The following is a 12950-nucleotide window of genomic DNA, read 5'->3' as shown; positions in this document are numbered from 1 at the left end:
AGAAATGAGAAGCTACTCACTGCATTAGTTAAGGTAAAATAACTTGTTGCCATCTGAAACATATTAATCACTACAGTACTCATCCAGTGGAAGGTTCTTACCTATTTGCTTAGTTAAATTCACTTAGCAGTTATCCATTCAGCCAATCATGTGACACTAGCACAATGCATAAATTCATTTAGATACCTGATGGTGAGTTTAGAGTTTCAGTTATTGTTCAGCCATCAGAAAAAAACATGATTTTGGTCTCTGATTGGCGTGTTTAAGTATTTCAGAAGCTGCTGATCACCTGACATTTTTGTCTCTGGGGTTTACACAAAAAAAAGTGAAGAACACAACCAGTGAATGGCAATTATGCAGGCACAAAAGTTCAGGTTTCCTGTCTTCCAAAGCTAGGATAGCCTTATCTTATTTATTTCTACCGCAATTAATGTGCTTTCTTCAATAATGTGAATAAATATTTTAGGAAATAATAAGGCTAAGTAGAATCTGTTCAAGTTGCTTTTCCATCATTACCATTACTGCCTAGCATTTGGCTAGTCATTAACAAGCTCCAATGAGTTAAATATATTTTTCCACACTGTTGGTGTCTTTGCTTTGCTTGATGTTTTCTATTTACTGTGCAGTGAGATAAATATACTGCTTATTTATTTTCCAAGAGTCAGTTCTATGTGAATATTCCACACAATGCATTGTTTGTTGCTGATCCTGCTAATTTAACTGGATTCCTGGTTGTTTACAGCTCCTTGTTTTGGAGTGGGTATTCCCACTAGAGAGTAGAGACACTGCATACTTTTTTTTCTATACTTGGGTCTTCATCATAGTCACTCATAGCTATATTGAATGGGTAACCACAAATAACATGCTACAAGACCTGTGCTCAAGCAGTCTGAATGTGTCTGAAGAATCCCAGAAAAGAGTTAGAATGATTCTCTTGATGCAGCAACACCTTGAAACCAATGATCTAGGATCTTAGACTATCCAACTCTAGGGTATATAGCCTGATGGCCTGTGATCTTTCTTGCCCCTTATCTGAGGAGCCCTTGGATATTATTTCTATGGCTGCTTCTTTAAGTTGTTCCAGGCTGATATTCATAGGGAATTCTAGGCTAAAATGTTCAGTTAAAATGTAATTAATTGCCTTTAATATTGTAATCCTTAAATAATGACTGAAAGCTAACAAGTTGAAAGCTGACAATCTGAAAGTTGCAGTGCTGCAATAAGTAACCTGTCCCCAGACTCTCTCCCCCATTTTCTGATTGCTTGGTTAAAACCAAACCAAAGCACCTGCATGATTTTGCACACTGTTGGTAAATGCTTCTATAATGTATTCATGGCAAAGTTTCTGTGGTGAATTAAACGTTTTCCCCATAGCCATAAAGCTAAGTTGGTGGCCTCATGTCATTTGTATCTGAGTTGTGCTGTCTACATTAACTGTCCTTAAAATATGCTTATTCCCTACTACCATTCTATTACTTGACTTCTGTATATAATTTACTACATGAAAAGCAAGCTCAGAATAGCCAAAAATATAAGCTTAGTATGTGATTAGGTTATATGTAAATGTAAATAATTGTATCTATCAAGTGTAGAATTACAGATTGGCATTGAGGGCATAGCATAAACATCACATATGAAGACAATGACAATGCTTGTGACAGTAAAAACACAGAACAGAGGAGAACAGGGTAGAAAGGCCAAAATACAAGAGAGGAAAGAGAGGAAAAAGGTCATTGATTAATTAATGCTACCATACTAGCGACATACACAACAAAAAACTTGTGCTCTTTTTGCATACTGTGACTGTGCTCTTTTTGCATACATTGTCTGCATTCATCCATCCTCATTTTTTGCACATTATATACTAGGGACTGAGCTTACTGAAAATGACCTACAGGTCAAGCCACCACTTCCAACTTTGTTCTCTGCAACATCTGGACAGGGTTCTGGTTCTCCCCTGTCCTGTGGGGTTCACCCACACTATACAGGAGTTTAACCCCAAGAAAGCTGTTAATACATTGGTTCTTACTGCTGATTTTACTAGTTGTAGGAACAACCTAGTGGATTCCTCCCCAAGCAGATCTGCTATCCAAAACAGATGGTGGAATTTAAGCAAGGTCATCTTTGTCCGCCCCTGAGAATCAAGCAGTCTAGGAAACATGGAAAAGCCCTCAAGCATTGTCTTATTCCAAGGCTTTTGACTTTTATCTAATAACTGCTAAACAGCAACCTTTAATGCTGTGATTATTGCTTGCTAGACACTGTACAATCACTGTGGCATTATTTAGATGGCATCTCATCCTCAGACCAAATGTTTATATACTGTAGATTTTATAAAAATATATATGATGATCTCAGAGGAGGTTGATCCAATAAAGCACATGGTGAACTCTACTAATAAGCATAGTTAAGACCTAACTTCTAAGTTCTATACATAGGTGTTCTAATAAACTAAACTAAAGAACATTCTCAAATTCCCTGAAATTACATCCTATAAATTAAGATCCTTAAAATGCAAATGACCTTTATTAATGCTGGCAGTGGTTATATTAATTAACAGATATCAACAGATCTTAGTAACTGTAATACTTAACTATTGCCATTAGTTAAGTCAGAGTTAAAGCTGTTTCTTTGTTTTCCCCACAGGAGACAGTTCATTATTCACCTTTGTTTGGTAACATTTGGGGTTGACTCACACCAGCTGGTTGTTTCCCATAACAGAACCTTCTGTCATTCCTTACTCATGAAAGCAGTCTATTTTTATGTCAGAGACAGTCAAAAAATCAAAAATAAAAAAATTCACTGCACATTATACTGTTTATGGATGTGTATGTGTATATGACATTAGTGAAGTATTTAATTATTATTTGTGTATTGCTTCTATGGTAAAGGGGCTCAGAACACTGGAACTTCAATTAGTATTGTTTTGTAGTAAGATGAATCCAAAGTCAAACTTCTTGGTCATGTGCTCCATCAGCATGTTTTGTGAAAAATGATGACTTATAAATATGGTAGTTCACTGATACTCGTGAAGATGCTATTATGAATTCTATTAAGTACCATCATATTTTATCCCAAAATCTGGTTGCTTCTGGCCGGAGTTTTAGACTTGGACAAAGAGCTAACTAGAGTGTTCAGTAACATAATGAGCCAAACATATTTCCAAATCAACAAAAAAAGAAAGTCAAGATTGTCTTTCTTTTTTTTTTTTTTTGCAATGACCATATGAGACAATAACATGAATGAGTTCCCCAAAATCCCTCTTCAGGTGTCTCCAACCTTTTTATACATTACATGAGGTTTGGGGCTGTTTGCACCTTGCATAATTAAGCCTCATTCTGAGTGAAAAACATATGAGTTATGTAGTAAACTGACATACAAGCCTAAGCATGCAATTTATGCACTGTGCATACATCATTCAAAAGTATGCCCACATTTCCCTGTACATATGCATTTGAAGGAGGATTACATAAAAGGTGAGAAGTTGGAGCAACAATAGGGTGGAAAAATGGAAAATGGGCTGATTACATATTTCACTTCATAAGCAACATTTTGGGTCAGCCAGTTAATGTTGTCCAGGTGTACATTAATGTCATACATGCTGAATGCATGGAGCTTTTTAGTGTTTTAGTCATTCTCATAATTGTCATAATGCTGGCTTGGTAGAGTCCCTGAGCTTTAGTTATTGGCTGTGTTCTCCCACGTTCTCCCAATGTTCACATGGCTTTCTTCTGTTCTCTGGTTTCCTACCACTGTCCAAAATTATGTTGGTAGGTTCAATGGCTATGTTAAGTTTATGCCCTAAGTTTAAATGTGTGTGTGTGTGCATGATGCTCTGCAATGGACTCTGGCATCTCACCCAGGCTATATATCTACATTATGCCCACTGTTCCGGGATAGTAATCAAATCCACTGCAACTCTAACCAGGATAAAGTTATTACAATGATAGATGAATGAACGAAGATGATTAAATAAATAATTGACAGCATTTAGTAGACAGTACTAGGAGCTACAGCCTTAGTAAATTTAACCATTCATTTCAGATACACCATAAGAACATTTTGTGTCTGCAACAAAAGGCTTTTTTCACAGTGCATCTTGATGTTACTACACTATATTGCCAAAAGTATTCGCTCACCTGTCTTGACTCGCATATGAACTTAAGTGTCATCCCGCTCTAATTCATCCCAAAGGTGTTCTATCGGGTTGAGGTCAGGACTTTGTGCAGGCCAGTCAAGTTCATCCACACCAGACTCTGTCATCCATGTCTTTATGGACCTTGCTTTGTGCACTGGTGCACAGTCATGTTGGAAGAGGAAGGGGCCAGCTCCAAACTGTTCCCACAAAGTCGGGAGCATGGAATTGTCCAAAACATCTTGGTATGCTGAAGCATTCAGAGTTCCTTTCACTGGAACTAAGGGGCCAAGCCCAGCTCCTGAAAAACAACCCCACACCATAATCCCCCCTCCACCAAACTTTACACTTGGCACAATGCAGTCAGACAAGTACCGTTCTCCTGGCAACCGCCAAACCCAGACTCGTCCACCAGATTGCCAGATGGAGAAGCGTGATTCGTCACTCCAGAGAACGCGTCTCCACTGCTCTAGAGTCCAGTGGCGGCGTGCTTTACACCACTGCATCCGACGCTTTGCATTGCACTTGGTGATGTATGGCTTGGATGCAGCTGCTCAGCCATGGAAACCCATTCCATGAAGCTCTCTGCGCACTGTTCTTGAGCTAATCTGAAGGCCACATGAAGTTTGGAGGTCTGTAGCGATTGACTCTGCAGAAAGTTGGCGACCTCTTCGCAGTATGCGCCTCAGCATCCGCTGACCCCACTCCGTCAGTTTACGTGGCCTACCACTTTGTGGCCGAGTTGCTGTCGTTCCCAAACACTTCCACGTTCTTATAATACAGCTGACAGTTGACTGTGGAATATTTAGGAGTGAGGAAATTTCACGACTGGATTTGTTGCACAGGCGGCATCCTATCACAGTTCCACACTGGAATTCACTCAGCTCCTGAGAGCTACCCATTCTTTCACAAATGTTTGTAAAAACAGTCTGCATGCCTAGGTGCTTGATTTTATACACCTGTGGCCATGGAAGTGATTGGAACACCTGATTCTGATTATTTGGATGGGTGAGCGAATATTTTTGGCAATATAGTGTATCTCTGGGACAGGCAACACAAAATATGAATTGTAAGGCTGCCAGTAATTTTGAAACCAATACTTTGTAGAAAGTGTACTACGTAAAAAAACACATTTGTTTTTTGAAAACTTTTTTTGAAAAAAAAAAAAAAAGTATAATTTTGATGGGGCACTGTATCTAAATATAGTTACATGAACCCTGGTTAACAATCAACGTCGATATGTTAGAAGGTTCTGGGGAATCACTCTGGTATTTATTGCAAATACTGTCATATGTCACTATGTGACCTTGGCATTTGTTTCACAACACTCCTGGTGTTAATCTAGGGTTGACAATACTACAGTTACATATCTAACTAACCTGTGTTCTGAATCTCAGAAAGTTAATTTTTCTTTACATAGCAAATGAATTCAAAAATACACCAGTAAACCAGCTTTATTTAAATATAAGTTAGCTACATAACTTGTTAAAACTGCTGACAAATAAATAAAGTTAACTAGATAGGTAGCTGTGGTGTTTTAAAAAAGGAAGAATCAAAAATATGTTCACTCTCCCACTGATTACTCTTAAGTTGGTATAACACTTTAAAACATTCCAGTGGCCAAATAAAAAAGGCCAAACAAATAAACAAACATACAAACAAACAAACAAACAGAAAAACATCCAACATACATAGCAAAGGCATAAAACAAAGAAACATCTCGTGGTTTGTGAGGTCCGAATTTAGCATTATCTGCACAATTCATACAAGTATCCTGGTGTAAGACAGACTCCATTATTAGGTCCCAATTAAGTGCGCTAGAGGTCAGTTTTTTATTTGTTGCAATGGATGTGTCCTTGAGTGAAATAATATTCCTGGAGACCCTTCTGATTGTCCAAAATTGATAATCATGCTTGTAGTATGAATAAATGTGGTATAACACCTTAACGCTATAAATCCAAAGTCTACAACTCAGACTGATGCTCAAAAAATTTCACATGCCCTATTTTAAAAAGAGACACATTTAATTGTCAGTAAACAGACACTCTGTTTATCATCAGAAAATAAAAAAATAAAGTGAACCTTAAACATTGCACCATAAACCCTTATATTACTTCTCATGTAATTTAATGCTTTGTTAGTGCATGTGAATATTCTTTAAGTTAGCCTAAAAACAAATGATCTAGCCACTGATAATTACTGCTACCATTGCAAAACTCTTAAGGATGGCTCAACACATTATTTAGACTGTGGCTACTAAATAACTTGTTGAAAAAATTGATTTACATTCAGTGATTAAGCCCAGGACCTGAATTATCTATAGCATGGGTAGTATTCAATCCCTACTTTTTTTCTGCTCACCACACATAGTACTGAGACTTTGGTTTTTATTTCATGGAAAAGTTTGCATGTTTCCATCAACTTTAATTATTATTTAACTATGTATTTCCACTGTAAGCTAAAAATGGTCCATAAAGTGAAAGAAGATATTAGTTTACAAGTGTAATATACAAGAGAGGAACAAAAAAGAATCTTAGATTATGTTATTAATATAGTGTCTACATTCTAGTCACTCTGCTGGTGCATAATTTAACACAAAATATAAGGCAAAACTCCCAACTTTTTACATTTGATTCTCTATTCTTGTCATTAAGAAATGAGCAAAATCTATTAAAGCAACGAGAATCTAACATGACTTCTAGCTTTCTTCTTTATTTTATCTTTGCTTCACTCAGTTAATTAATCTTGGCCTAGTTAATACTACATATGTGTCTGGCACATCTTCAGCAGCACAGGGATTTGCGGTTACTCAAGTTGGCCAGATAACAGTAGCATCTTCTTGGCTGGTTCTGGACAGGTGGCTCTGTTTCTTTCCTGTAGGGAGCAGGAACATTTAGAAAAGCCTAGCCTGTTTCTTCATCTCATTCCTCTTCCACAGTGCCAGTCGGTCAAACTCAGCCATGGTCATGCCAAACACCTGGTAGAACTCCTCAGGAGAGAGATGCCTCTGAAAGACAAATGGGGTTACAGATTAGTGTATGTTAAAATATTGTACAGATGGAGCCCGTCTAAAATACTTTTTATTTTTTATTTACAGGATAGGCTTTGATTCTTATGCAACCTTACCCAGGATAAATAGTTTACTGTAGATGAATGAATATGAAAGAGAATTTACAACTCACTTCCAGTCTGGCTCTATCCACGTCTTTTGGCAGTCTATTACGCCCCCTGGTGGTCACAATCAGAGCCTCATATGGGTAAACCTGTAGGGAGAGTTGCTTAAGTTTGCATAAAATGGGTTACTATATCCAATGCATGCCCTTTTGACCTAGCAAGTTGCATTTTTTATGCAAACGGCCTTTTTCTTTTTATTTGAAACATTTTTATTGATATAAGCTATGGCTGTCAACCCTTTTACTGCCATTCACACATTAACTTGTTATTAAATCAAAGACATTTACATGCAGTTGTTCGACACTTTTAAGTCACTTATTACAGTGAATTAAAATTCATTTTTTTTGTAACTATATGCATTTTTACACATTCCAGTAATATAAATTATGCTGAGTACCTTAAAATGTTGCTTACATTTTGAGTTGTTAAGAAAAAACATTGTTTTCGATAATTTATCTAAGCTTTTAAAATATTAATTTCATCTTCTTTTTGTTTTTATATTATTATCAAAACATTTTTAATAGAGGTGACAGAAAGGCAACAGGATTGATGGCAGCAACAACACAGGATTCAGCTGTTTACAATAATGCCTATGCTGTAAATATGATGTTTTTCTATAAATGTGAACTATGTATGTACATTAATTCTGGTCAATTATTCTCATTTTACAGTTGAAATAAATATTTACCTTCTATTTACACTGCCTTTCTGTCACCCCCACCTTTTAACCTTATACTTCTTGTTTTTTTAATCATTTTTTTAAAATAATTTTAGTTAAGCACATACAAACACATAGAAAATTTTATTAAAACATTTTTTGTTTTATTCTTACAGATAATAGGTAAGTAGGTAAATATATGATTAATATAATTACAAAGTTATATCATTTGAATTTTACAAGAGCATTGATAAACATAAAAATGCCATTCTGTTTCTGGTTAGGATGTACAAATGTTTTGAATATTCTTTTAGCTCTATTAATGTTTAACCCATCTGATATATGTCAAATTGCTGTCAAAAAGTTTAAAGCAAATGTAGGGACATAGCTATATCTAACTGTAATTGCACTATATAAAATGAAAATATGATGGAATACATTTCTTAAATTTATTTCAAATAGTTATTTTATCAGTTTCAAATATTGTTCTCAGGAAGGACATACCGAGTTGGATGATCATGGATGTGAAGCATCTTTCAACCTAACAACACAGTAACTGCTACAAAGATAAGAATCTCTTTCAGGCTACATGGTGGCACTCTTTTCCAGAGGTCAACGATTGACCTCCCAATGAGCCCTGGCTAGACACAAAGAAATGTCCAGGCAAGAATCCCTATGACCTTATGACAGGAAAACCTGATTTCCCCATTTTCTAACCAGCTGGATGATGCTATTTGCTCATCCTGCTGAAGTACTGCAATTTACCTCTCCTTCAGTCTGTGATCAGAACTACTGCTTACTGATTGTGTCTGTTTTATGATGGCTGTTTTTCAGGACTCACCTTGTACTCTGCAGAAAAAAATAACATTTAAGAGCAAATTAAAACTCTGTTAGTTGCTGTTGCTATCATGGAAAGTTGTGTAGATTGAAATTACATTAAAATTACTTCAATTTGGCACCATAGTTATCACCATAGCAAAGCTGCTACAACTAACCTCTGATTCCCCAGTTGACCTCATTGCCACTGTCATACTGAAAGTAGTCTGTATTTTGCTGCTGGAAAACAAACATTATTATCAGACAAGGTCAGGATGACTTCATAAAGTTTTAAATATTTGCAGTTGTGCAATTGTTTTCATTCACTTGCTATAATGTATTACCCTGTGTAGTCCATTTCTGCCATACCCTGGTAAAGAGGCTGATTTTGATATATACTCTAGAAAAGATCAAGAGAGTAGGCACTGAATAGTGTGAAATAAACAGAATGACATGCAGATCAACAGGTTTTTCTCTAAACGCAGGTGGACAGATGCTTAAAAAAGGTAATGTCAATTCCAGATCTCTTCCAGATCTTCCACCCAATTCTCAATTAAGTTATACTTGGATCTGAAATTTACACATGACCTGCATTCATTCTAACAATCTCCATTTAAATCCCACCACTTAAAGCCTAATTATAATCAAACAGATATGGACTGAAGAAGAGTTGAATTGCTCACCATTTTCAGCTGGATAGAGTGCCTGTGAAGCTGAAAAAAGAACACAGAAATGTGGCACTTCACCAAAAGTCTATACCAGTTTGAAAAGTAATTTATCTAGATTATACTGCAATTATACAGACAAAGCTGTTTCAGCCATATAAAGTTTGTAAAAAGTTTTGCACTGTTTGCACATCAAACTCAATTGCTATTCTCTTGATTGACAGTCTAGCAACTGGACTACTACTTATTATACTATTAGCATGGGGGTGGTGGAGGGGGGTTCAGATGGGGGTGTGTGGAGGGTATGAGGGTGGGGGGGGGGGTTGCAGCGGTGAGGTCACCCTGGGAATGCGTAAATGCAATACATTGCCTTTCCTTTCCCGGTATACTGATAACCACATGGTAATGGCCTCTCTTACATTACTAGATAGATAGATAGATAGATAGATAGATAGATAGATAGATAGATAGATAGATAGATAGATAGATAGATAGATAGATAGATAGATAGATAGATAGATAGATAGATAGATAGATAGATAGATAGATAGATAGATAGATAGATAGAACTTTATTGTCATTGCAAAATACAGGTACATAGCAAGGAATTGCTGTTTAGCATCTAACAGAAGTGCAAATAGTAGAAATTGTGCAAATGAACAAGTGCAGATAAATATTTAAATATGTACAACAATAAATAAGGCTCAGAGTGTGCATAGAGGGGTATGTGCAAGTCGTATTTAAAGCAGATAAAGTGTAAAGTATAATTATAAATTGTGCAAAAGTGTGCAAGTTTCCAGCTGTATAACTAGTTTGGTAGGCTGGGCTTGTTAGCTCTGGTTGTGAGCCAGCCTAATGGAAGGATAACTCTGACACTAAACCCAGGGAGATGAAGCTCTTGTCAGGCCATCCATCTAGGAGAAGGATAGTTTGACATAACACCTACAACCTGGGGACCTCGCTGTCCCCAGCTTGCTAGGCCATGGCACATGTAATGCTTAGGTGTAAAGGGTGGGGCCAGAAATGTGCACACTAAAAAAGGCCTGAAGGGCCTGCCCACATCAACAATCAACAACATCTAAAGCCCTGTAGCATGGAAAAGGGCAAAATTGCAGGTAAAAGATGACACTGGGAGCCGCAGTTCTGATCAATGTGGTTGAACAAAGAAATACACATGCTGGCACCATCACAACTATGCTTGATAAAGCAGACAAGTTTCAAGGCTGAATGTAGACATCTCTACTCTCAGTAAAGTCTGGCTCCCAGAGAAATTGCTTCCAAACTTGAAAATCTACCAACAGTTCACTCAGACAATATAATCTCCATGCGTCTTCCTCTTTCAAATAAGCAGCATTCAGCATGCTCACCCCAGTTCTTCAACTGGATCCTTGAAAAAAGGATAAGTTTTAAACTAATCTGTGCAACCTTGCACAGCATTCCCCCCCACATATGTCAAGGTTATTATCCTTGGCAACTTCAATGCCAAGGAACAGGCAAACTTCAAAAGCCAGGAACGGATTCTTTGGAAAAAATGGTATTGGAAGCTGCAATGACAATGGGCAGCTTCTGTTACAGTTCTGCATGGAGCAGCAACTTGTCATCCTTTCCTGAAGTCCTAGGATTCTTGGCAAAGAAGAGCAAAGACTGGTTTGCTGAAAACAGGAGATCCGGGTGACCCAAGAATTGCTGGCAAATTAGATGTGTGTCCACCAAGTGCACCTTGCTTAGCCATTCTATCTTGATAAGAAAGCAACCTTTTGCCTTGTATGCAGCAACCTCCAGCACAAGTTTTGAAAGTTTTGTTCTGAGGGGAGGACCAACCTCACAGAGGTTGTTCAGCTACAGGGGGTTTTATGATGGCCTGAAGGCACTGCATAGCAAGGTACACTGTCCCTTGCACAGTTCAGATGGCCAAACATTCATTACAGACAAGGCAGCAATTCTGAACAAGTAGTCAGAACATTTCCAGACACTCTTTAGTGCCAACCACATGGTCCAAAACTCAGAAATCCACTGCATTCCAGAACAGCCAGAGAAAACAGAACTGGACATGATTCATACCCTAGAAGAGACTGCCAAGGCCAAAAAGTCTCAAATAAGCAGGAGTCAATTCTGCCTGAGATTTGCAAACATGTGGGGCCCAGCACTACACCCAAAACTCAACATGAGTTCTTTGTCTGCTGATAGATAACAAGGGAAACTTGCAGAATCTCTGTGATCTGCTCATTGTCATCTTGTACAGGAACAAGGGTAAAAGTCAGTCTGCTCCAATTACTTATGAATAAGTCTGCTTTGCATGTGCAGGAAAAAAATCTATGCAAGAGTACTCCTGAACAGACTAGTACTACTAATGCAGGAGAACTTCTCCCAGAGGGCTGCGCAGCCTTAGAATTAATAAGAGTACCACAGACATGGTATTTGTTCTCAGACTGTTCCAAGAGAAATATAAGGAACAGAACGAGATGTTTGTGATGTTTGGTGACCTTACCAAAGCATTCAGCAGAACAGGTCTGTGGCAAATCATGGAACTATTAAGATGTCACTAAAAGCTCCTCAACATGATCATTCAGCTACCAGCGTGGCCAAGTCGGACACAGCAAAGACCTCTCAGAGCTCTTTCCAATAGGCAATTGCGTAAACTAAGGCATGAATCTCTTCATGGTCTTCTTCAGCATGATGCACCAATGGCTACAGTAGACCTTGCTGATGAGGTTGGTGTCTACATCTGATACTGCACAAATGGCAGCCAGTTCAACTTTAGCGGACTAAAGGCAAATTGATCTTGATTTTGCCTTTGGTTTTTGGATTTTGGTGTTGCCTAATTCTGGAGAGTTTGCCAGTGCTATAATAAACATCTTAACCTATACACATAAAAAGAGACCACAACTACAAAGGGAAAAGAGACATGGAGCAGGAGTCATGACTTGAGAGGTGTTCAGGAAGGGAAATGAGAGAGAGTGACAAATGCAGACGGTGCAGGGAAAAATTGCAGCTGTTTTTTGCACTTTCCCATGAGGCTCACAGAAATAGAAATAAGGAGCAGGTCCCATATGCATGTGAGGAGAAAGCAACAGAGAGAAAAACAAAGGAGGGGCAGAGAGTGTGTTGGGAAAGGGAGCCTAAGAAAGCCATAGAGAGGCAGTGAGAGAAGGGGAAACAGACTAACAGAGTGCAAGTATTATGTGGAGATGGGGTTGGGGTCTGAATTTATATTTGTATGAGAGAGACTTTACACTTGCACTGCAGTAGCTCTGTCTGCTCACAAACATACTGTCATGCATTTACTGTAACATGTGTTAAGGCTTCAGTGACGTTATCTGTGACTAGAATATCATTACAGCTGATTAACACATTAAATAATCTAAAAACTGGACTGTATGTGTTTTATTTTTGCTGATTTTCCCTTGAGTGTGCTTGTGGTTAGAGATGAGACCCTCAGGGAGAAATGGGCTTTTTCCACAAGAATGGAAATCAACTACAATGCTGTAACTCAAAACATTTG

The 12950-nt window shown here is 37.8% G+C and overlaps 1 protein-coding gene across 7 annotated transcripts in view; it reads right to left on the bottom strand.

Moving 5' to 3' along the window:
* Positions 1–5573: 5573 nt before the first annotated feature.
* The window catches only part of ablim3 (actin binding LIM protein family, member 3), a 56545-nt gene continuing 49168 nt past the window's right edge, over positions 5574–12950 (bottom strand). For 6 of the 7 annotated variants that reach the window (XM_058397343.1, XM_058397347.1, XM_058397349.1 and 3 more), the window contains 5 exons: positions 9467–9496; positions 9128–9183; positions 8963–9023; positions 7318–8816; positions 5574–7142 (listed from right to left, as the gene is read on the bottom strand). In XM_058397343.1, coding sequence (XP_058253326.1) covers positions 8782–8816; positions 8963–9023; positions 9128–9183; positions 9467–9496 — 182 coding nt within the window. In that variant the 3' untranslated portion in view covers positions 5574–7142; positions 7318–8781. The remainder of the gene's footprint in view (positions 7143–7317; positions 8817–8962; positions 9024–9127; positions 9184–9466; positions 9497–12950) is intronic. The other variant, XM_058397345.1, reaches the window with a different exon arrangement.

Source organism: Hemibagrus wyckioides, linkage group LG08 (genome assembly GCF_019097595.1).
Source record: "Hemibagrus wyckioides isolate EC202008001 linkage group LG08, SWU_Hwy_1.0, whole genome shotgun sequence".
Taxonomy (NCBI): domain Eukaryota; kingdom Metazoa; phylum Chordata; class Actinopteri; order Siluriformes; family Bagridae; genus Hemibagrus; species Hemibagrus wyckioides.
The sequence above is the reverse complement of the archived record's forward strand: the minus strand, read 5'-3'. Positions and strand labels throughout refer to the sequence as shown.